We start from the raw sequence: 22541 nt of genomic DNA on the forward strand, positions 1-22541 counted from the left end.
GGGTCTAGTGGTTAGAGCAGGGAGGGGCTGGGAGCCAGGACTCCTGGGTTCTCTCCCTGGCTCTGGGAAGGGAGTGGGGTCTAGTGGTTAGAGTGGGGGGCGGGGGCTGGGAGCCAGGACTCCTGGGTTCTCTCCCCAGCTCTGGGAGGAGGTTCAGTGGAAGGCTGCAAATCAGGATCCTTCTGCCTTTCCCCTCCTCAGGGACCGATATCAACAAAGCCCTGCTGGAGGCCGCCTCGGTGCTGACCCAGGGCACGCCGGAGCCATCCCCCCCGCGGATCCCACTGCTCATCTTCCTGACGGACGGGGAGCCCACAGCGGGCGTGACTTCAGGCACTCGCATCCTGGCCAACACCCGGCAGGCCCTGGGCGGCTCCGTCTCGCTGTTCGGCCTGGCCTTCGGGGACGACGCCGACTACGGGCTGCTGCGGCGCCTGGCACTTGAGAACCGCGGCGTGGCCCGGCGCATCTATGAGGACGCTGATGCCACCCTGCAGCTCGCTGGCTTTTATGACGAGATCGCCAGCCCACTGCTGTACGATGTGGCCCTGTCCTACCGCGATGGCGCTGACCTCACCCGCACCCTCTTCCCCCACTACTTCCAGGGCGCCGAGCTGGTGGTGGCCGGGCGGCTGGCCCCAGGGGCCACTGAGCTGCACGTCGAGGCCGCAGGCCATGGGCACACCGGGCAGCTGAGGCTGGAGAACGATATCTCAGCCAATGCCACGGAGGCTGCCCTGTTCGGCTGCTCTCTGGACCTGGGGCAGATTGGGCGATTCGTCCAGCGCCTCTGGGCCTACTTCACCATCCAGGAGCTGCTCCAGGCCCGGTTCCACTCCAACGACACCGCTGCGCGCCGGTTGCTCACCGAAAAGGCCACCAACCTCTCGCTGAAGTATAACTTTGTCACGCCCGTCACCTCGCTGGTGGTGGTCAAGCCAGAGGAGGAGGAGAGAACCACGGCTCGGGCCATGCCAGGGGCTCCTGGCACACCCCTGGTCACCACAGCGGCCCACCGTGGCACCAAAGCTTCTGGAGTCATGCCCACTCTGGGGGCTACATCCACCTCGCTCTCTGATGGTGCCACCAAAGTTGCCACAGTCCTCCCCAACCTAGCCAGAGCCACGCCCGTCCCAGGAACATCTGCCATGTCCCAGGGCACCTCCAAACGAGCCCGAGCCACGTCGGCACCTGGCACTGCCACGGCATCGCCACCTCCTCCCACGGCCCACAGTGTCACCAAAGCAGCCAGAGCCACACCTGGAAAAGCACCCAAAGCTGCGAACCCCAGGGCCACGACTCATCCACCGCCGAGCCCAGGATCAGCCACGGCACCCCCCTCCGGCCAGCAGGAGATGCCCCCGCAGCAGGCCACCAAGCGCCAGCCACATCCCAGAACGGAGAGGGCCCCCTTCTCGTGGGGCATAGCAGCTCCCACGGCCTGGACTGTCACAGACGCCTGGACTGGCAACAGCACAGCTGCCACCAGCCTGGGGCCCAATGCCACCACCCCCAGGGCGGAGTCCAAGGGCCCCCAGGGCACACCAGCCACTGACCTCAGCCAGTGGCTGCTGCTGCTCCCAGCAGAGTCAGAGCTGCTGTCAGCAAAGGACGTGGCTGAGAAATTCGTGGAGTCCCTCCACCCGCCAGCCGTGTACAGCTTTGTGGCGGCTAAAGGAGAGAAGGGTGGGGATCTCGTCTCCTCCCACCTGCCCCACAGCTGGGAGCCCCCCCCCCGCTGTCCCCCAGCCCATGCTCCTCAAGCCATGTGTACTCTCCATGCCGCCCACCTCTCCCGTGGCCAGGATCCCTCCCCTACTCCCCCCGCCCCACTGCCGGGATCCCCCCCACTCGCCGGAATCCCTCCCTGACTCCCTCCTCGGCCTGTGCTCCCCCCGCTGCTCCCACCCCACTGCCGGGATCCCCTCTCAACTCCCCCCTGGCCTGTGGTCCCCCCGCTGCTCCCACCCCACTGCCGGGAATCCCCCCACCCCAAATTGCATGGATGTTTATTCTCGCTCTCTCCCTACAGGTGTCCTGGATTATGAAGACTACTCAGGTAACCCCACACCCTGGCCCACGCGCTCTTCCCCGGGGTGGGCTAGCCAGGCAGGTTGGTGGGGACAGGTCTACTGGCTGGCTGGCCCTTGAAGGGAAATCCCGCTCAGCCTAGCTCTTTAAAACCAAATGCTGGGAGTTGTAGTTCCTGGGAGCAAGACCTGCTGAGAGTTTGAATCATAGACAATCAAGGTTGGAAGGAACCTCAGGAGGTATCTAGTCCAACCCCCAGATCCCTAAATGACCTCCCCGAGGATTGAACTCACAGCCCTGGGTTTAGCAGGCCAACGCCCAAACCAATTGGGCAGGTTCTTTCCCCTGCCAGACACAGCTGCACTGATACCTGAAGGAGCAAGGCAGGGATTAAGGGATGGGGCTCTGAGATGAGGCCTTAACCCACCAGCATATCACTGAGCAATTGGCTCAGGCTCTCTGCAGACTCAGGCAGGCACCGATCCCATTTTCCACCTTTTCTCCCCAACCATGAGAGCTAGAAACTTCATATTTTTTTAAACTAACTGCTGACATTCTGCAGCCACCGTGAGTGGCCTGGAGCCAGGGTGGGGGGCACGCTGTTGGCATCCAGCCCCCTCACACTAAGCGAGCCAGCTTCACCATTGATTGCCAGTCAGCCTCACACGCCCACCCTGACTCTGCCTTTCCCTTCCAGACTTGTTAGAGGAACAGGACAGCGACACAGGTATGTTTCAGGTCTGGGCCTGGGTGAGGGCAGGGGGAGACTCGGCAGTCTCCTGTGGGTTCTCAGCCACTGCCCGTTGCGGTCACTCTGGGCTGCACCAGGCCTGGCCAGCCGTGCCCATGCTGCTCTGGAGAGGGAAGAGGATGCCCAAGGATTTGTGGGGGGTGGGGGGCGGGAATGCTACATCACCAAACTGGCTATAACCCTCTCTTCTCTCCCCCTCACCCCCAGCTGGCATGGCAGACTTGGCTGGTGCCAAGTTCTTCACTTTCTCCTCCTCAGGTAAGGCTGCCCAGACACCCAGGTGATGGTTGGGGGAGGGGGCAGACTGGTTCCCCCCTCCCCTTACTCCACTCCTTGCTCTGCCTTGCAGTGGATGGAGACCCTCACTTTGTGGCACGGCTGCCCGGCTCCTCTGAGACCCTGTGCTTTACCCTGGATGGGCACCCAGGAGATGTGCTCCAGCTGGTGACTGACCCGCCCAGCGGTGAGACCCCCACCCCACAGCTCAGCGCCCCAGGACTCCTGGGTTCTCCCTGGCTCTGGGAGGGGAGTGGGGTCTAGTGGTTAGAGCAGGGGGGCTGGGAGCCAGGACTCCTGGGTTCTCTCCCCGGCTCTGGGAGGGGAGTAGGGGCTGGTGGTTAGAGCAGGGGGGGGCTCGGGGCCAGAACTCCACAGTTCTCTCTCCTGCTCCAATGGTGAAGGTCCTGGAGCAGCTGTGGTGCCATGGGGACTGGGGGCTGAGTGATGGGGAGGAGACGGGGATCCCTGACAGCTCAGTGACCATGGCGTGGCCTGTGATCTCTCCCCCCAGGGCTGTCAGTCCATGCCCACCTGGTTGGCGCCCCCCCATGGCCGGGCTCAGCGGATCGGCCACGCACCTACTTAGACACCATCACGGTGCGGGTGGGGCCTCCCCGGCTCCGCTATGTGATCACCGTGACGCTCCAGGGCGTGGCGCTGCAGGGGGAGGGGGCCCTGGATCTGCCCTTCGACCGCCCGGCCTGGGTCAGCCGCCCCGGGCTGGGCGTGCGGGTGGGGCCGGGCACCAACGTGACGCTGCAGCTGGGCGCCGGGCTGGAGTTCGTGGTCCAGCGCCATCGGTACAGCCACCCCAGCCCCCTGCAGAGAGACCATCTGGGCTTCTACGTGCTGGACGGCAGCGGGCTCTCGGCGCAGGCCCGTGGGCTGCTGGGTAAGGGGCTCTGGGCCCTCCTTCCCCTCCCCCTTTGTCCTGCCACCAGCAGGCTCCCACCATTCACCCCACGGCCCCTCTCGCCCCTGCAGGTCAGTTCCAGAACGCTGACATCCGACTGCAGCCAGGCGCCGGGGAGCGGCCCGCCCGGCTGCAGAGAGGGGGCGCCACGGTGCCAGCCACGCGGGTCACCAAGCTGCTGAAGGACTCGCCCCTGCCGGCCCACCATGTCCCCTGCTGGCTGGTGAAGGGCAGCAACGTGGAGGCCCTGCTGGGCGGGGCCTACGGTGCCTTCGTGGTCCCTCATCCACTGGAGGCGTGAGGCCAGGGGGCGTGGCCCAGCCACTGGCAGGGTGGGGGCTGCTCCATGTCCCATCGCTGAGACTGACCCCCCATCCGACTAGGACACGGCTTGTGGGTTTAAGGTGGAATCGTTCCTCCCCCGCTCCAATCGTGGATTTAACGTGGACTCATCCCTGTCCCTGTTTCCTGCAGTTTGTGGATTTCATGGGGAATTCTCCCTCTCCACCATGTGGATTTAAGGTGGAATCCTCCTGACCTGCCGTGGATTGTGGATTAACAGTGGAGTGTCCCCTTGCCACACGCCTGCTGAACTAAGGTGGATCCCACCTTCCAGTGAATGGACATGGATATTTAAATTAAGCTGGATTTCCTTCTCCAGTGCAATGTGGTGATTTAAGGTGGAATGGATACGGGTGATTGATGTAAGGTGGATTTTTCCCCCATGTAATTGTGCGTTATTCATCCGTTCAGCATGGCTCCCCCCTATGATATGGGGCATAGGTAATTTAATTTGTAAAAGTCAATTCTAACTACAGTTCTAGGAGAATCTTGGCTTGAAGGGGCGATTTTCTGGGCTTCAGTGGCTGAAGGTGGGATTCCTAGCGGGCAAATCCAGCCCAGGGGTTTCAGATGGAAGATCAGCTGCTAGTTTTCACAGGGTATTTCCCCAGGCGCCCAACTCACAGGTGGAAGAGGACCCTTCCCCAGAGGGCCAGCATGCAATTGAAGGTGGAATTCCCAAGAAGGCTAAAACACAGATTTAAGGTAGCTAGAAGCTCTGGAAGAGAACAGAGCACTGGCCTGCTAAACCCAGGGCTGTGAGTTCAATCCTTGAGGGGGCCATTTAGGGATCTGGGGCAAAAAAATCTGTCTGGGGATTGGTCCTGCTTTGAGCAGGGGGTTGGAAAGCAGGGGGTTGGACTAGATACTGCCTGAGCTCCCTTCTAACCCTGGCTCCCCCCTAAGCCAGGGAGAGAACCCAGGAGTCCTGGCTCCCAACTCTAGTGACTGGACCCCCGCCCCCCCCGGAGCAGCAGTGGCCCAAAGGTGCAGCAGACACATGCAACCCCGACTGGAGGGTTTGGGGCGGGGCTGGAATCTGCGCTTGATGTCAGAGCTCGTGCGTGTGGAGGGGCCAGTGCGCACGCCCAGCTGTGCGCTACCAGGTCTCCCCTCCATGCCCTGAACGCGCCCGGCCCTGCTTAGCTTCGTGCCCGCCGGCAGAAAACAAGCCAGCTTTCCATCCGGGCCACTAGATGGCGCTGGAGCTTCACGCAGCCAGCGCCCGGCTGCCACGGGCCTTGTGACCCAACCCCTCCTGCTGCAAAGGGAGGGGCCAGCCCCTGAGCTCTACGGGGGCCAGCGGGGGAAGGGAAAAGCGGAGACAGAATGTACCATCTGCGCCAGGAAAAGGGGGGGTGTCCCCCATGGCTGGATTCCATAGAGGTCTCCTCACGGGCAGGGTGTAACCCCATGTGATCCGCCCCAGTGGGCGGGGCGTGACCTCCGTGGCCCACCCCCAGTACGGGGTGTGACCCCATTGACCCTACCCCCCAAGTGGTTTAACTCCGGTGACCCTGCCCCAATGGGAGGAGCATGACTCCAGTGGCCCCGCCCCCAATTAGAAGGGGCGTTACCCCATTGGCCCCGCCCACATATAGTGATTAATCCCCAGTGGCCCCACCCACCACTGACCCTTTCCCCGACTACTCAGTGGCCTGAGCTCCCCTGCAGCCCCCACCCCATGGGGCTGCCCCCAGCTCTCCTGCTCCTCCTCCTGCTCTGCCTCTGCCCTGCCCCCCAGGCCTTGGCCCCAGACCCCGGGCTGCTGGCCCAGGGCCGTGCCCGGCTGCGGGAGGCCCAGACGCTGGCCCAGCACCCGCAGCTGGGGGCCTGCTGGGCGGGGGCCCTGGGCAGGCTGGATGCAGGCTGCCGGCAGCTGGGCGAGGAGCAGCAGAGCCGCATCGCCCTGGCCTTCGCCCACTGCCACCTGCAGAGGTGACAGCCGGACACCTGGGGGGTACCTGGGGCCTGGGATGCCTGGGTCCTATCCACTGGGCTGGGAGCTGGGGCGCCTGGGTGCTATCCCCACTGGGGGGCTGGGAGCTGGGGCGCCTGGGTGCTATCCCCACTGGGGGGCTGGGAGCTGGGGCGCCTGGGTGCTATCCCCACTGGGGGGCTGGGTTCTATCCCCACTGGGGCGGGGGGGGCTGGGAGCCACGACACCTGGGTGCTATCCCCAGTGGGGGGCTGGGTTCTATCCCCACTGGGGTGGGGGCTGGGAGCTGGGGCACCTGGGTGCTATCCCCGCTGGGGTGGGGGCAGGGCTGGGAGCCAGGATGCCTGGGTGCTATCCCCGCTGGGGGAGGGAGCCGGGGCGCCTGGGTGCTAGCCCCACTGGGAGCCGGGGCGCCTGGGTGCTATCCCCACTGGGGTGGGGGCAGGGCTGGGAGCCAGGACGCCTGGGTGCTATCCCCACTGGGGGGCTGGGTTCTATCCCCACTGGGGTGGGGGCTGGGAGCCAGCATGCCTGGGTGCTATCCCCGCTGGGGGAGGGAGCCGCGACGCCTGGGTGCTAGCCCCACTGGGAGCTGCGACGCCTGGGTGCTAGCCCCACTGGGAGCTGCGACGCCTGGGTGCTAGCCCCACTGGGAGCCGCGACACCTGGGTGCTAGCCCCAGGGATGGTGGCCAGGGGTTCCTGGCTAAGCCCCCTGCTGTCCCTTGGCCAGGTCGGGCCGGCCTTTCCCTCGCTGCGAGGCCGGCAGCTCCGTCCGGGCCTGCACCCAGCACATGGACCCTGTGGCCTTTGGTGTCTACACGGAGTTCTTCACCCACGCCCACAGCATCTGCTACCTCCTGCGCAGCGAGGCCTGGCAGCAGCGAGCCGAGAGCACCGTGCACAGGTGAGGGGGGGCCCCTCCACGGGGCGCCAGCTGCCAACTGCAACTGTGGGTTGAGTCTCTAGCAGGACAGATGATCCCCCCACCCCAGGCTCCCACCCAGACAGACCCCCGATGCTGGCAGAGATGCCGAGGGCTGAGTCCCCCATTCCCAAAACAAAGGAGGATATTTGGTGGGGGGGGGCAGATGGGGGAGGGGCTTCATGTGCGGGGGGAGACCTGGGGGGCTGTGGCGGGGTAGGTGCCTGCATGGAGTGTGGATACAGAGCCTTTCCCTAAATCTTTTCAACCAGATTTGGATGGGAAGGGGCTGTGTGGGGGAGCATCCATGGAGCAGGGGCTACACTTGTAGTGGGGCCTGGCCTGCATGTTTTGGGGGCTGGAGGGGGGCCGCTGTCCAGCCCAGGTCTGCGGACTGAGGAGTTAATGTGTCTAGGGCTACACAAGGGCCCAGGTCCTGGCTCTGGGAGTCAAGTGATTGCACCAGAATCTCAGATCTTGGGCAGAAAACACCAGGTACATTTCTAGCCCTCGTGGGCGGCCCTGCCAAGAGCCTGAGCCCGTCACTCACCGAGGTGTGATTTGAGGCTGCCTGAGTCTGCAGAGAGCCTGAGCCCATTGCTCACAGACAGGGAGCTAATGGGCAGTGCTGCCTGTGTGGCTAAGTAGCACACTGCCTGGGTTGGGGGCATGTGGCAGGATCGAGGCCCCGCTATGGTGCTGACACCCCTGCCCCCAGGCTGGTAGCCAGTTCGGAGGGTGTAGCCGAGCGGCTGGAAGAGACCAACCAGCTGGCGGAGCAGGCAGCGCGGGCGCAAGAGGCCACCCTGCGATCCCAGGAAGAGATCCTCCGCCATGGGGAGCTGCTGAGACAGACTCTGCAGGACTCCTCCAGGGGTAATCCCAGCCCCTGGGAGCCAGGCCCAGGATGCCTGGGTTCTCTCCTTGGCTCTGGGAGGGGAGGGGTCTGGTGGGTTGGAGCAGGGGGGGCTGGGAGCCAGGACTCCTGGGTTCTCTCCTCAGATCGGGGAGGGGAGGGGAGGGTCAGGTGGGTTAGAGCAGGGGGGGCTGGGAGCCAGGACTCCTGGGTTCTCTGCTGGCTTGGGGAGGGGAGGGGTCAGGTGTGTTAGAGCAGGAGAGGCTGGGAGCCAGGACTCCTGGGTTCTCTCCCCAGATTGGGGAGGGGAGGGCAGGGGTCAGGTGGGTTAGAGCAGGGGGGGGCTGGGAGCCAGGACTCCTGGGTTCTCTCCCCAGATCGGGGAGGGGAGGGGAGGGGTCGGGTCAGGTGGGTTAGAGCAGGGGAGGCTGGGAGCCAGGACTCCTGGGTTCTCTCCCCAGATCGGGGAGGGGAGGGGTCCAGTGGGTTAGAGCGGGGTGGGCTGGGAGCCAGGACTCCTGGGTTCTCTGCTGGCTCTGGGAGGGGTGTGGGGGTTGGTCCGTTAGAGCTGGGGGCGCTGGGGGCCAGGACTCCTGGGTTCTCTCCCCAGATCTGGGAGGGGAGGGATCAGGTGGGTTAGAGCAGGGGGAGCAGGGAGCCAGGACTCCTGGGTTCTCTGCTGGCTCTGGGAAGCACCACTGCTGACAGCCCCTGGCTCCCTGCAGGCGTCCAGGAGGCTTTTCAGGACATGCAGGAGGCGGCTGGCCGGCAACGCCTGGCCTTTGCCGAGATCATGAACCACCTCAGCTTCCTGCACCGCTTCCTGGTGGGGGAGTCCCAAGCCCTGGGCTCCTTCCTCTACCACCTGCTGACCGGCAGCACCGCCCTCCTGCTCACCTGCAGCCAGCGCACCGCCGGGGCCAGGTAGGGGCAGGAAATGGGACATGGGGCCTGTCCCCTCTAGGGGGTGTCAGCTCCCATCTGGCCCAGGGCAGGGACTGGCTGGCTCGGGAGGCAGGGAATGGGGCAGGAGCCTGTCCCCTCTGGGGGGCGCTGGCTCCCATCCGGCCCCAGGGCAGGGACTGGCTGGCTCGGGGGGCTGGGAATGGGGCAGGAGCCTGTCCCCTCTGGGGGGCGCTGGCTCCCATCCGGCCCCAGGGCTGGGACCAGTTGGCTCGGGGGGGCAGGGAATGGGGCAGGGGCCTGTCCCCTCTTGTGATCTCCTTTCTCTTCTGCCCGAGGTTGATCCTGCTGGGCCTGGTTGGGGGCAACGTCTACCTGGAGCGTGTGGTCAGTGGACTCGTCTTGGAGAACACTGAGGCCGGCTCCGACCCAACGGTACCAGCCAGCACACCCCCCCAACACCCCCTGCTGGGGTGACCCCTCCTTGAGAACCCCCCCCCCCCCCGGGCTCAGCAGTCACTGGGTCTCCAGACAGGGTGGGGAGATTGGATTCTTGCTCCTTGGGGATCTGCCGTCCCAGCTCTGGTGGTGGGACGTGGGCAGGGCTGGAAGCCAGGATGCCTGGGTTCTCTCCCCGGATCTGGCAGGGGCTTAGGGTCAGGCGGGGTGGATTGCAGGGGGAGCTAGGCCACCTGGGTTCCCTCCCTGGATCTGGCAGGGGAGTGGGGGTCAGGCGGGGTGGATTGGGTGGGGGGTAGGGGGGCAGGACGCCTGGGTTCTCTCCCCGGATCTGGCAGGGGAGTGGGGGTCAGGCGGGGTGGATTGCAGGGGGAGCTAGGACACCTGGGTTCTCTCCCTGGATCTGGCAGGGGAGTGGGGGTCAGGTGGGGTGGATTGCAGGGGGAGCTAGGACACCTGGGTTCTCTCCCCGGATCTGGCAGGGGCTTAGGGTCAGGCGGGGTGGATTGCAGGGGGAGCTAGGCCACCTGGGTTCTCTCCCCGGATCTGGCAGGGGAGTGGGGGTCAGGCGGGGTGGATTGGGTGGAGGGTAGGGGGGCAGGACACCTGGGTTCCCTCCCTGGATCTGGCAGGGGAGTGGGGGTCAGGCGGGGTGGATTGGGTGGTGGGTAGGGGGGCAGGACGCCTGGGTTCTCTCCCTGGATCTGGCAAGGGAGTGGGGGTCAGGCGGGGTGGATTGGGTGGGGGATAGTGGGGCAGGATGCCTGGGTTCCCTCCCTGGATCTGGCAGGGGAGTGGGGGTCAGGCGGGCTGGATTGGGCAGGGGGTAGGGGGGCAGGACGCCTGGGTTCTCTCCCCGGATCTGGCAGGGGAGTGGGGGTCAGGCGGGGTGGATTGGGCGGGGGCTAGGGGGGCAGGACGCCTGGGTTCCCTCCCTGGATCTGGCAGGGGAGTAGGCTCTGGTGGATTAGAGTGGGGAAGCCCTAGCAGTGGTGCTGGGAACCCGGACGCCGGGGTTCTCTGGGCAGACAGCGGGGGTCCTCGCTCTGACAGGTTCCCCCTCTGCCAGGAGGCCCTTGCCAGCTGGGTGGGGCTATGCCGCAGGCTGTGTGCCGGCGCTGGGCTGGCCGTCCTGGCCTACTGCGTCCTCACCTACCGTGACGTGGCCCAGCAGAGCTGGGAGGTGCTGCAGGGGCTGCAGGAGACCCGGGCCCAGATGCAGCACATCCTGCAGGAGACAGGTATGGGGGCGGGGCTAGGGCAGGGGGCGGGGCTAGGGCAGGGGGGGAGTCCATGGGTGAATGCAAGGGGCAGAGGGCATGACAATGTGGGCGGGGCTAAGGCTCAGTGGGTGGGGACAAGTGGGCGGAGCTAGGGAAGAGGGCGGGACATGGCTGTATGGGTGGGGCTAGGGAGGGGTGGGGCCTGGGCTAACCACTCCCCCACCTCCTGCAGAGCGCCTGCTGGCCCAGCGGGGTCCAGACCCCAGCCAGGGCAGTGCCAGCTGTGCCGACTCAGGCTTCCCGGAGCCCCTCTCCCAGCTGGAACAAGGAGCCCCCTGGGGTGAGCGACCCATGGCACTGGGGGGGCTCTGTGGGTGGGGCTGGGAGCCACAACTCCTGGGCACTCTTTCTGGCTCTGGGAGGGGAGTCGGGGCTGGTGGGTTAGAGCAGGGGGGCTGGGAGCCAGGACTCCTGGGTTCTCTCCCTGGCTCTGGGAGGGGAGTGGGGGCTGGGAGCCAAGACTCCTGGGTTCTCTCCCTGGCTCTGGGAGGGGAGTGGGGGCTGGGAGCCAGGACTCCTGGGTTCTCTCCCTGGCTCTGGGAGGGGAGTGGCAAGTAGGTCTGTGTGGTGCCTTGCACCCTGGGGTCCCCCTAACCCAAACCTGTCTGTTGTGGGGCCAGTGGACGAGCTCAGCACCAGCAGCCCCAGGAGCTGGAGCCGCTCTCCAGCCCGCCAGCGCGCCCGGCCGCAGAGACGCCCCGGCCGACGGGACTCAGAGACACACAACGTTCCTGTGCCGCTGGACGGGGTGAGTGCGAGTCAGCAGGGTGCTATTTACACCCCTATTTGCCCCCCGTCCCCCCCCAGGGTCTGTACCCCAGCCTCACAGACACCCCCTTGAGTCCTGGCTCCCCTGCTCTAACCACCAGCCCCCACTCCCCTCCCAGAGCTGGGGAGAGAACCCAGGAGTCCTGTCCCCCTGCTTTGACTAGCCTGAACCTCTTTTCCCCCAGCTGTGCTGCTATGATCTCCGGCGCCGGCCGTCCCTGCGAGACCTCCCCCAAACACCAGCCGCGGTGAAGGGGCCCCTGAGCCGCACCCAAAGGGGAAGAGCTCAGTCGCTGGCGGCAGGTGCCATCCTGCTGAGCCCCACCTGGAATCGGATTTCTACTGAGTGAATGTCACCCTGAGCCGGGACGCCTGGGTTCTCTGCCTGACTCTGGGAGGGGAGTGGGGGCTAGTGGTTAGAGCAGGGGGGCTGGGAGCCAGGACTCCTGGGTTCTCTCCCCCAGCCTGCATGGGTCCGAGTGAGACACAGGACAAGGGGAAGCTGTGTGTGATGTTTTATTGGAGATGGGCCGCGCCGGGGCTTTTAGCTGGTAATAAAAGGAGCCTGACTTTTCGGTAGTGGCAGTTCTGGTCTCGTCTCCATGGGCCGCCCCACACCGGCCAGCAGAGGGGATCGAGCCTGAAGGAGCTGGAGTGCACGGCTCATGGGGGGGCCGTTGTGCCTAGTCGCCAGCCGTGCCGAAGTTCATGGCGGCCGTCAGCGTGGCAGAGAGTTTGCTGGCGATTTTCTCTGTGGGGAGAAAGAAACCAACTGCAGTGAGAATCTCGCCCCCCTTGGTGAGACCCACATGTCCCGGCCAGCAGAGCGCGATCACAAGGGGGAGCGGGGCGCTGCCCTGCCATGAAACCTACCTCCACACAGCCTGCCACGGTGGGAGGGGAAACTGAGGCACAGACACAGTAGAGCTGGGGATGGAACCCAGGTGTCCTGATTGACAGTTCACTAGCCCTAGCTAAGGGACAACATGGCTCAGTTCACAGGACTCCTGGGTTCTCCCCCCGGCTCTGGGAGGGGAGTGGGGGCTGGTGGTTAGAGCAGGGGGGGCTGGGTGCCAGGACTCCTGAGTTCTCTTCCCTGCTCTGCCTTGGACCTTGGCCAAGTCCCCTCTCTGTGCCTCAGTTTCCCTCTCTACCATTAATTTCTAGGCTGAGCTCTTTGGGCAGGACCATCTCTTATCACTTGGTCCAGACGGCTGCTTTCCCCAGATGCCACCACGATGAATCCCTAAGCACCGCTCTGCCAACCTGCTCTTTTCTGCTGCTGCTTCCGCCGCCTGCTAGCTGCCCGCAGCCCCTGCCCTTGGTGCAGGGGGTCTAGGGCTGAGATCTCCTCCAGGCTGGGGGCTCTGGGAACAGGTTTCTCCACGGCAGTGGCTGCTTTGTTCTTAGCCTTCAGTTCCACCGTCACGCTGTCGAGCTGCAGGGAGAGAGGAGAGTAAGGCATGAGAGGGTGGGCTGCCACAGGCACAGGCCTGGAACTGGGCCGCTGCCTCCAAAATCTCAGCTTTCAGATCAAAAGAAAATGACGTTTCTAGCTCAAATGGCTGGGGAGAAAAGGGCTGAAATGGGATCACTGCTTGCCTGAGTCTGCAGAGAGCCTGAGCTCCACACTCAGAAAGGGTGGGGCTTATTATGCAAAGCAGCTATGAGGAGGCAGGACTTTGAAGCTTCAGCCTCTCAGGAGGATAATTTTGGGATGCCTCTGTGGGTGGAGCTTGTTGTGTAGGGGGTGGGACTTAAGGGCCATGCTTCTCCCCTTCCTCCATACCTCCAGATCTCTGTCTTCGTCCATGGCTGTTTCTTCCTCTCCTGCTGTCTCCTCTTCTTCCATCTCTGCCTCTGCCCCTGCCCCGCTGGTGAGGCCAGCGGGGGCAAGGCCGATGCCCACGGGAACAGACGGGAGGTCTGGGCGGGGAGCGGATACAGAGAGGGCACCGTAAGTGGATGCTCTGATCCCATCCACCCCCACGGGGGAGAAAGTGGTACTGCCCCCCAAGGGCCACATAGCACAGCTGGGAGCCAGGACTCCTGGGTTCTTTCTCTGGCTTGAGGAGGGGAGGGGGAGGCTGGTGGGTTAGAGCAGGGGAGGGGGGGGCGGGGAACCAGGACTCCTGGGTTCTCTCCTGACTCTGGGGCAGGGGCGTAGTGGGTTACCAGCCAAAGCCTCCTGGTTGCCTTGCTCCAGTGCCTCGAAGTCGAAGGCCTTGCCCATCTCCGTGACAATCTCAGCGCTGATATGGGTGGGCAGCGTGTGGGTCTCTGGGGGGTGCGTGAAATAGCTGATCTTCCCGCTGGGGGGAGAAAGAACTAGGGCACTTAAAAGGTCTAATTCCTCAGCCCACCAGCCAGCCAGTGCCCTGCCCTAGTGCCAGATTAGAGCTGGTGCCCCCCCCAATGAAACCCACCCCCTTTCTGTGGCACCCCCCTCCACCCCCAACAAAACCTGCCCCCTTTCTGCCCCATCCCCACCCACCTCATCCAGTCGCTCAGCACAGCTTTGGCCGCCTTCTCGTGATCGGGCACGCCTCCTTTCCTCAGTTTCCCCTTTCTCCGGGCGAGGTGCGCTAGGAACTCCGTGACGTTCCGGTAAGCCGGCACACCGTAATATTGCATGATCTGGAGTGGGGAGCAGCCAGACATGCCCATCAAACCGCTCCCCGTTCCCCTCAACCTTCCCTCTCCTCTCCCCCATCCAACCACAGTTGCATCTCCCCCTCTGCCTTCCCAGGGGCCACCCCCACGCTGCGGCTCCGACCCGACCATTGCTGGAGCCTTCTGCAGTCACAGACCTGACGGCTGCTGCTCAACTGGAGCCGGCTCAGAGAAGAGCCCTGAGAAAAACTCGAGGGTTAGAAAACCGGCCCGGGAGTGAAACGCAGACAGATGGTTGAGGGGGGACTTGACCCTGGTCTGTAGGAACCCACATGGGGCACAAGAGCTAAGAACGAGCTGGTCAATCTGGCCTAACATGATCCACAGGCGGGAAAGTGAAACTGGACGAATTCAGTCCGGAAACAAGGGGCGAAATCTCAACGGGGAGAGTCAGGAACCACTTCCAAGCAGGGCGGTGGGTTCTCCATTGCTGGCGGGTTCTCAGTCACGGTGAGGGGTTCTCCGAGCTCTGCTCCAGGAATTACTCTGGGGAGGTTTTCTGGGCTGTGTTAGATGGGGTGGGGGTCAGACTGGCTATCAGTGATGTCTATGAACCTGATAGTCTCATGCTGAGCCCTCCCTCCAGAGACTCTTAATCGTTTCATTTTGCTGGCTAGCGTCGAAGGGCTGCAGAGTGAACATGATCATTTCTAAAAGGGAAACCTCAGTAACTGGGGTTGGCAAACTGCATGGAACGCAGATGAGCCCGGGAAACATTCTGCTCTCGTCTAATCGACGTCCTTAGTCAGAAAATGGCAGCAGGCTGCCCAGCCCAAATCTCTTCCGGGGACAGGTAGGTCCATCCACTGGGAAGGAGGTGCTAGTGTCTTCCCTGGGACAAGGCAGAGAGGGGCTGGGGTTTGAGGCTCAAGCATCTGGGTTGAGAACTGGCTGGAATCTACACCCAAGAAGGGAAGAGCTGGAGTAGGTGATGGAGGAGCTGAGGACCGAGGGAAGAGCTTGCGCTGGCCAAGGGAAGACCCAGCGGCCAAGGGAAGAGCCAACAACCTGGCCATTAACACTCAACTGACCACGTGAGGAGGGAACAGACCCACAGCGACAAGGGGGAGACAGAGGCAGCAACCTCAACTCTGCCCACATGGCCTCTGACACCGACTTGCGGCCTCTCCGCCTGCTCCAGGGGAAGAACCAATTCTCCTTGGTCTTCAAAGACCAGGGCTGCTTCTCACTGCTCCAGAAGGAGCTGGGGGGGGGGGAATGGAGGGGCTGGGACCCCTGTATTTGCTGTGGCAGCCCTGGACGGCCCCGCCCTGCTCCCAGGACCCTCAAGGCTGGAGCAACTTGGGGCCCGGGGCCAGTGAGTTCAGATCTGACGCGTCTCAGGGCCCGTCTCCTGGTTGACGGGATTGGCCCCACTGGCCGTGGCGTCGCCCCCCTGAGCGCTCCCCCAGCTGCTGCCCCCCTCCCCTACCTGCTCCTGGGAGCATCGTCTCAAGATGGCGCCCACGGGCGTCACCGGCTCGGCCACCTGCTCCACCTTGAGGCAGCTGCGCAGCACCAGGGCGGCGTCCGAGGCCGCGGCTGCCAGGACCAGGCCGGGGCAGTCCAGGAGCTTGACGTGCCGGTCCAGCTGCACCTCCTGCAGGCACCTGCGGGGCAGAAAGGGGCATCAGCCGAGGAGCAGGGCAGCCCGCGGGGGCTCAGACCCCCCCCCGCTGTGGGGCAGGAGGGCTTACTTGGTGACGCCGGGCGTAGCCCCCACGCTACAGGCCCGGCTCCGCTTCAGGCTGTTAATCAGGCTGCTTTTGCCAACGTTGGGGAAGCCTGGAACAAGAGCAGGGGGGACGTGAGTCAGAGAGAGAACCCAGGTGTCCGGGCTCCCAGCCTGCCCCCATTCGAACCACTGGACCCTCCACCCCTCCCAGAGCCGGGCAGAGAACTCAGGCGTCCGGGCTCCCAGCCTGCCCCATTCGAACCACTGGGCCCGCCACCCCTCCCAGAGCCGGGCAGAGAACCCAGGCGTCCGGGCTCCCAGGCGTCCGGGCTCCCAGCCTGCCCCCATTCGAACCACTGGGCCCCCCACCCCTCTCAGAGCCGGGCAGAGAACCCAGGCGTCCGGGCTCCCAGCCCACTCCCCATTCGAATCACTGGACCCTCCACCCCTCCCAGAGCCGGGCAGAGAACCCAGGTGTCCGGGCTCCCAGGCGTCCAGGCTCCCAGCCTGCCCCCATTCGAACCACTGGGCCCTCCACCCCTCCCAGAGCCGGGCAGAGAACCCAGGCGTCCGGGCTCCCAGCCCACTCCCCATTCGAACCACTGGGCCCTCCACCCCTCCCAGAGCTGGGCAGAGAACCCAGGTGTCTGGGCTCCCAGCCCACTCCCCATTCGAACCAGTGGGCCCTCCGCCCCTCCCAGAGCCGGGCAGAGAACCCAGGCGTCCGGGCTCCCAGCCCACTCCCCATTCGAACCACTGGGCCCTCCACCCCTCCCAGAGTTGGGCAAAGAACCCAGGTGTCCGGGCTCCCAGCCCACTCGAACCACTGGGCCCTCCACCCCTCCCAGAGTTGGGCAGAGAACCCAGGCGTCCGGGCTCCCAGCCCACTCCCCATTCGAACCAGTGGGCCCTCCACCCCTCCCAGAGACGGGCAGAGAACCCAGGCGTCCAGGCTCCCAGCCCACTCCCCATTCGAACCACTGGACCCTCCACCCCTCCCAGAGCCGGGCAGAGAACCCAGGCGTCCGGGCTCCCAGCCCACTCCCCATTCGAACCACTGGACCCTCCACCTCTCCCAGAGTTGGGCAGAGAACCCAGGCATCCGGGCTCCCAGCCTGCCCCCATCTCTAACTCCTGGACCCTCCTCCCCTCCCAGAGTCAGGTACAGAACTCAGGCACCGAGCTCCCAGCCCATCCCCCCGCTCTACCCACTGGACCCTCCTCCCCTCCCAGATCTGGGCAGAGAACCCAGGCGTCCAGGCCCCCCTCTCTCACCCACGACCCCCACGCTGATGGCCATCTTGAGGTCCTGGCTGCGGCTGTAGTTGGCCAGCACTTTCAGCAGGCAGTCGGCCCCCACGCAGGCCCCGCTGGCCAGCAGCTCGCAGGAGGCCCTGGCCACGGGCACCTTGCTCTGTTGCTGGGGCGGGAGAGCAGTGGGCAGATCAGGACAGGGCTCACACAGCACTATTGCCCGATCCCCCGGCCCTGCTCCCCTCCCAGAGCCGCAGCCCCTTACCCTCTAACCACTACATCCCACTCCCCTCCCACAGCCAGGGAGAGAACCCAGGAGTCCTGGCTCCCAGCCCCCCAACCCCTAGACCCCACTCCCCTCCCAGAGCCGGGGAGAGAACCCAGGAGTCCTGGCTCCCAGCCCCCCAACCCCTAGACCCCACTCCCCTCCCAGAGCCAGGGAGAGAACCCAGGAGTCCTGGCTCCCAGCGCCTGTGCTCTAACCACTAGGCCCCCTTCCCCTCCCAGAAACCAAGATTGAGGAAAGGTCCCAGGCCCCATTTCCCCCTCACCAGGTGCTGGCTTTGCTGCTGGGTGGAGGCTTTGAAGGCCACAGTGGGGAGTTCGTTCCTCAGGTACTTCAGCCACCCGGCCACCACCTCCTTGGGGACCAGGTCTGGGGTGTGGGGGGGAGCACAAAGGGTTAACTTGGCTTTCCCTGCTTCCCTCCTCGAGCCCAGCTCACACCCCCAGTGAGGGAAACTGAGGCACCACAGCACTTGCCCAAGAGAAGGCCAAGCCGGGAGAGAACCCAGGAGTCCTGGCTCCAGCCTGGCTCTCGCCACTAGCCCCTATTCCCCTCCCACAGCTAAAGATAGAACCCAGGAGGCCTGGGGCCCAGCCCTCCCCTGCTCTAACCACCGGACCCCACCCCAGAGCCGGGGGGACAACCCAAGCATCCAGCTTCCCCCACCACACACCCACCGATTTTATTTAACACCAGCACCAGTTTCTTGTTGCCCCCGGCCTGCAGCACGGCCTCTTCCACCTGGGGGCAGCGACAGCCCTGGGGATCTCGGGCATCCAGCACCTCAAGGACCACGTCAGCCGCCTGGATCACCTGCAGGGAGCAGGGGAGGGGGTGAGTGGCGTGTCCCCTCCGCGGCCCAGCCCCACTGAGGTCTCCCCTCCATGTGGCTCACACCGACCTTCCTGAACTCCCGGTAGTACGCCCTGCGGGACCCCTCCTTCTCCAGCCGCGGGTGCCCCTGCAGCTGCTGCAGCCCGGCCTCCTGCGGAGAGAGGGGATGAAACAGTGGGGGTGGGGAGAACCCAGGAGTCCTGGGTCCCAGCCCCCCCTGCTCTCACCACCAGACCCCGCTCCCCTCCCAGAGCCAGGAGAGAACCCAGGAGTCCTGGCTCCCATCCCCCTGCTCTCACCACCAGACCCCGCTCCCCTCCCAGAGCTGGGAGAGAACCCAGGAGTCCTGGCTCCCAGCCCCCTGCTCTCACCACCAGCCCCGACTCCCCTCCCAGAGCCGGGAGAGAACCCAGGAGTCCTGGCTCCCATCCCCCTGCTCTCACCACCAGACCCCGCTCCCCTCCCAGAGCCAGGAGAGAACCCAGGAGTCCTGGCTCCCAGCCCCCCTGCTCTCACCACCAGACCCCGCTCCCCTCCCAGAGCCAGGAGAGAACCCAGGAGTCCTGGCTCCCAGCCCCCTGCTCTCACCACCAGACCCCGCTCCCCTCCCAGAGCTGGGAGAGAACCCAGGAGTCCTGGCTCCCAGCCCCCTGCTCTCACCACCAGACCCCGACTCCCCTCCCAGAGCCAGGAGAGAACCCAGGAGTCCGGCAGGGGGAGGGAGCAGTGGGAGGCTGGGCTGGGGGCTCATGGGCCCTGTTACCTTCTGCTCGAAATCCCGCTGCTTGCGGAGGGCATCCTGCTGCAGGGACTCCAGGCTGCGGCGCTGGCTGGTCTCCTTGAGCCGGGCCTCCTCCTGCCGCGCCCTCAGTTCCGCCACCTGGGGACACAGCCAGACTTCAGCCCCCCAGAGCTGGGAGAGAACCCAGGCATCCGGGCTCCCGACCCTCCCCCCTGCGCCAACCCAATAGACCCCACCCTCCTCCCAGAGCCAGGGACAGAACCCAGGAGTCCGGGCTCCCGCCCCCCACTCTAACCCAGTAGGCCCCATCCCCCTCCAGAGATGGGGAGAGAACCCAGGCATCCGGGCTCCTCCCCATCCCCCACTCCTACCCTTTTCTGCTTTAATTCAGCTTCCTTCTTTGCATATTCCTTGAAACCCAACAGCTGAGGCACTCCTGGGTCCTTTTTCCCATGAGCCTTTGCTTCCTTCCTCTAGGTAAAAGGAAGATCTTGTTACTAATCACACAACAAGCAGCAATTTGCCCCCCATGTCCTCTCCACAGGGAGAGAACCCAGGAGTCCTGGCTCCCAGCCCCCCTGCTCAACCACCAGCCCCCACTCCCCTCCCTGAGCTGGGAGACAACCCAGGAGTCCTGGCTCCCAGCCCCCCTGCTCAACCACCAGCCCCCACTCCCCTCCCAGACTCGGGGAGAATGCAGGCATCCTGGGGCTCACCTTGCGTGGGTGTTTCTTCATAGTTGTTGTGCGTTCTGTGGAGAAGGGGACAGAGTTAAGGGGATATTACAATTTGGGGGGCTGGGGCTGGAGGCTGCTCCAGGTCGGAAGTGGGGCTAGTCCCCCGTGTTGGGACTTACTGGGCCGGGTCATGGTTTCACAGCGGGCTGCAGGGTCGTCTCCACTGAGCAGCACCTGGGAAGAAATTACTGTTTAGATGGGGCTGGAGAGCAGCTCTGGGAGGGGATTGGGGGCTGGTGGTTAGAGCAGGGGGGCTGCAAGCCTACATGCCTGGGTTCTCTCCCAGCTCTGGGAGGGGAGTGGGGGCTGGTGGTTGGAGGGGGAGGGGCTGGGAGCCAGGACTCCTGGGTTCTCTCCCAGCTCTGTGACCTCAGGATCAACCACACAACGATCTCTATAGGGTGCGGCATTGAGAAGAGAATGGGGGGGGGGGATTTAATGAAATCCCAGACACAGGGGCAGATCCTGCCTCTCCCCATAGATCCAGCCTCCCCTCTGATCTCGCTCCCACCCCTCCCCCTCTGCACCCCCTTCCCCAGAGATCCTGCCCCTCCCCCTCTCTGCACGCCCCCACGCCCGATCCAGCCCCCTCTGCACCCCCAGAGATCCTGCCCCCCCTCGGCACGCCCCCCACCCCCCCCGAGATCCAGCCCCCTCTGCACCCCCAGAGATCCCGCCCCTCCCCAGAGTTCCAGCCCCCCCCTGCCCCCCCCCCTCGCCTCCTTTCCCAGCTGTCGCAGTTTCACTTCCAGGGCAGCAGCTGGAACCCACGTGGCGCGTTCACGAGCCAGGGACGCTGACCGGCTCCCGCCTCGAGCGCGCGCGGGGGGGGCGGGGCCTCGTGCACGCGCACGCGTCCCTCCCCCCCCCCAGCCCCCTTGTTGCTGCGCTTTGCACAACGTGGCCGCGACTTCCGGCCGCGGAGGCGGGAGGCGCCCGGCGGTTCGAAGCGGGGGGGCTCGGGGGGGTTGTGACAATTGCACGGGATGAAATGGTGCAAATCTGCAGGCGGGCCTGGGCTTGCAGCCGGCGCATGGTCTGAAGCCCCCCCGGGGGGTACGTGCGACCCTGCAGCGGGGCCTGTGCACCCCCCCGGGGGATCCCTACAACCCCACGGGGGGATCCATGCAACCCTGCAATGGGGGCAGTGCAACCCTGCGGCAGGATCTGTGCGACCCCTGCAATCCCACAGTGCGGGCGGTGCAACCCCACAGAGGGATCCCTGCAACCTCACAGCGGAATCCATGCAACCCCGCAACAGGATCTGTGCAACCCCGCAACAGGATCTGTGCAACCCTGCAGTGGGGTCAGTACAACCCCACGGTGGGGCCCGTGCAGCCCCTGCAACCCTGCAGCAGGATCCATGCAACCCCATGGGGGGATCTGTGCATCCCCTGCAACCCCGTGGCAGGGGCCATGCAATCCCTGCAAACATGTGGCGCGGGCCGTTCGCCTCCTGCAAACCTGCAGCAGGGGGCATGCAACCTCTGCAAACCCGCATGCCTCCAAGGCCATCGGGGCCCCTCTCTGGGCCTTGCAAAGGCCCCATTGCCTGCAAACCTGTGTGTGTGCAGGGCCAGGTGCAGCAGGCAGGGTGACGAGCACCAAGAGGCGGTGGAGAGCTGGGTACCTGCATTGGTTGCACACGTGCCCTGGGTTCCCAGACTTCGCTCAGAGGAAATAAATCTCCAGTGTTGCAAATCAGCCGGCGGCCCTGTGGGGCCGTTCCTCCCAGAAATAAAGATCCCAGCTTGCAAAATGTGCAAGATGCAACTCTCTAGACCCCATAGCCAGGGAGAGAACCCAGGAGTCCTGGCTCCCAGCCCCCGCTGCTCTAACCCACCAGCCCCCACTCCCCTCCCGGAGCCAGGGAGAGAACCCAGGAGTCCTGGCTCCCATCCCATCCCCCCCCCCCCAGCAGGCTTTTGAGTTGGCCCCTTGCAGCATTCTGTGTGGCTGTTCCCAGCCGCTGCGCCCCAGAGGTAGCCGGGGGAGCTGTCCTGCCACAGCCACCCGTGGATAAACAGCAGATCCTTGGCAGGTGGAAGGGGGGATCCCGCTGCCGGACTGTACTTGTCTCAGGAGCTGCGATCCCTCAGCCCCAGGGAACAGCTCCTGGCCCTGGGCATCAGGCAAATGCACTGAAGGGCTGTTTGTACACAGAGGGGGTTGGCCCACTTTGTATAGACGCTGTTATCTAGTGGGTTAGAGCGGGGAGCCAGGACTCCTGGGTTCTCTCCTGGCTCTGGGAGGGGAGCGGGGACTGGTGGTTAGAGCAGGGGGGGCTGGGAGCCAGGACTCCTGGGTTCTCTCCTGGCTCTGGGAGGGGAGTGGGGGCTGGTGGGTCAGGGGTGGGGAGCTGGGAGCCAGGACTCCTGGGTTCTCGCCCTGGCTCTGGGAGAGTGGGGGGAGCTGGGAGCCAGGGCTCCTGGGTTCTCTCCTGGCTCTGGGAGGGGAGTGGGGGCTGGTGGGTCAGGGGTGGGGGGCTGGGAGCCAGGACTCCTGGGTTCTCGCCCTGGCTCTGGGAGAGTGGGGGGGGCTGGGAGCCAGGACTCCTGGGTTCTCTCCCGGCTCTGGGAGGGGAGTGGGGGCTGGTGGGTCAGGGGTGGGGGGCTGGGAGCCAGGACTCCTGGGTTCTCGCCCTGGCTCTGGGAGAGTGGGGGGAGCTGGGAGCCAGGGCTCCTGGGTTCTCTCCTGGCTCTGGGAGAGGAGTCGGGGCTGGTGGGTCGGGGGCTGGGAGCTAGGACGCCTGGGTTCTCTCCCGGCTCTGAGAGGGGAGTCGGGGCTGGTGGGTCGGGGGCTGGGAGCCAGGACTCCTGGGTTCTCTCCCGGCTCTGGGAGGGGAGTGGGGGCTGGGAGCCAGGATGCCTGGGTTCTCTCCCCAGAGCCGGG

At 65.0% G+C, this 22541-nt stretch overlaps 3 protein-coding genes and 1 long non-coding RNA gene across 12 annotated transcripts in view; 3 read left to right on the top strand and 1 right to left on the bottom strand.

The window, feature by feature from the left end:
* ITIH6 (inter-alpha-trypsin inhibitor heavy chain family member 6) overlaps nt 1-4791 on the top strand; it is a 32040-nt gene extending 27249 nt beyond the window's left edge. For all 3 annotated transcript variants that reach the window (XM_050927196.1, XM_050927198.1, XM_050927199.1), the window contains exons 10-16: nt 202-1686; nt 2033-2059; nt 2729-2758; nt 2990-3040; nt 3132-3245; nt 3573-3953; nt 4046-4791. In XM_050927196.1, the coding sequence (XP_050783153.1) occupies nt 202-1686; nt 2033-2059; nt 2729-2758; nt 2990-3040; nt 3132-3245; nt 3573-3953; nt 4046-4275 (2318 nt within the window). In that variant the 3' untranslated portion in view covers nt 4276-4791. The remainder of the gene's footprint in view (nt 1-201; nt 1687-2032; nt 2060-2728; nt 2759-2989; nt 3041-3131; nt 3246-3572; nt 3954-4045) is intronic.
* Nucleotides 4792-5866: 1075 nt separating this feature from the next.
* Nucleotides 5867-12027, top strand: LOC127036410 (uncharacterized). 2 transcript variants are annotated; one of them, XM_050927305.1, is made up of 9 exons: nt 5869-6254; nt 6988-7161; nt 7898-8055; nt 8761-8959; nt 9277-9373; nt 10467-10638; nt 10853-10960; nt 11301-11428; nt 11634-12027. In XM_050927305.1, the coding sequence occupies exons 1-9, from the start codon at nt 6001-6003 to the stop codon at nt 11796-11798; spliced, it is 1455 nt and encodes a 484-aa protein (XP_050783262.1). In that variant the 5' UTR covers nt 5869-6000; the 3' UTR covers nt 11799-12027. The 2 variants fall into 2 exon arrangements, with proteins under 2 accessions (XP_050783263.1, XP_050783262.1); XM_050927306.1 differs by lacking the exon at nt 10853-10960 and having other exon boundaries at nt 5867-6254.
* On the bottom strand, nt 11950-20474 carry GNL3L (G protein nucleolar 3 like). Of its 4 annotated transcripts, none has more exons than XM_050927248.1 (16): nt 20369-20474; nt 19769-19823; nt 19629-19663; nt 19284-19385; nt 18934-19050; nt 18238-18321; nt 18014-18149; nt 17602-17705; nt 17072-17216; nt 15819-15906; nt 15554-15731; nt 13943-14085; nt 13624-13760; nt 13238-13374; nt 12715-12886; nt 11950-12199 (listed from the first exon to the last, which is right to left on the bottom strand). In XM_050927248.1, the coding sequence occupies exons 2-16, from the start codon at nt 19779-19781 to the stop codon at nt 12132-12134; spliced, it is 1659 nt and encodes a 552-aa protein (XP_050783205.1). In that variant the 5' UTR covers nt 19782-19823; nt 20369-20474; the 3' UTR covers nt 11950-12131. The 4 variants fall into 4 exon arrangements, with proteins under 4 accessions (XP_050783205.1, XP_050783206.1, XP_050783207.1 ...); XM_050927249.1 differs by having other exon boundaries at nt 20421-20451; XM_050927250.1 differs by lacking the exons at nt 19284-19385; nt 20369-20474 and having other exon boundaries at nt 19769-20118.
* Nucleotides 15865-17060, top strand: LOC127036494 (uncharacterized). Of its 3 annotated transcripts, none has more exons than XR_007770157.1 (4): nt 15865-15950; nt 16363-16439; nt 16517-16593; nt 16818-17060. It is a non-coding gene; the product is annotated as an uncharacterized LOC127036494 (long non-coding RNA). The 3 variants fall into 3 exon arrangements; XR_007770156.1 differs by lacking the exon at nt 15865-15950 and adding an exon at nt 16049-16119 and having other exon boundaries at nt 16303-16439; XR_007770155.1 differs by lacking the exons at nt 15865-15950; nt 16517-16593 and adding an exon at nt 16049-16119 and having other exon boundaries at nt 16303-16439.
* Nucleotides 20475-22541: the final 2067 nt, after the last annotated feature.

Source organism: Gopherus flavomarginatus, chromosome 18 (genome assembly GCF_025201925.1).
Source record: "Gopherus flavomarginatus isolate rGopFla2 chromosome 18, rGopFla2.mat.asm, whole genome shotgun sequence".
In the NCBI taxonomy this organism is placed as follows: domain Eukaryota; kingdom Metazoa; phylum Chordata; order Testudines; family Testudinidae; genus Gopherus; species Gopherus flavomarginatus.

Bases quoted from the DNA above. Each gene is read 5' to 3' on its own strand.
- LOC127036410 (XM_050927305.1), top strand. From the start codon at position 6,001: ATGGGGCTGCCCCCAGCTCTCCTGCTCCTCCTCCTGCTCTGCCTCTGC. The intron at 7,162-7,897 runs GTGAGGGGGGGC...CCCTGCCCCCAG, and splicing joins GCCGAGAGCACCGTGCACAG to GCTGGTAGCCAGTTCGGAGG. The intron at 8,960-9,276 runs GTAGGGGCAGGA...CTTCTGCCCGAG, and splicing joins CAGCGCACCGCCGGGGCCAG to GTTGATCCTGCTGGGCCTGG.
- GNL3L (XM_050927248.1), bottom strand. The intron at 15,907-17,071 runs GTGAGAGAGGGG...CTCTTGTTCCAG, and splicing joins CATCAGCGTGGGGGTCGTGG to GCTTCCCCAACGTTGGCAAA. The intron at 13,375-13,623 runs GTAACCCACTAC...CTCCCCGCCCAG, and splicing joins CAACCAGGAGGCTTTGGCTG to ACCTCCCGTCTGTTCCCGTG.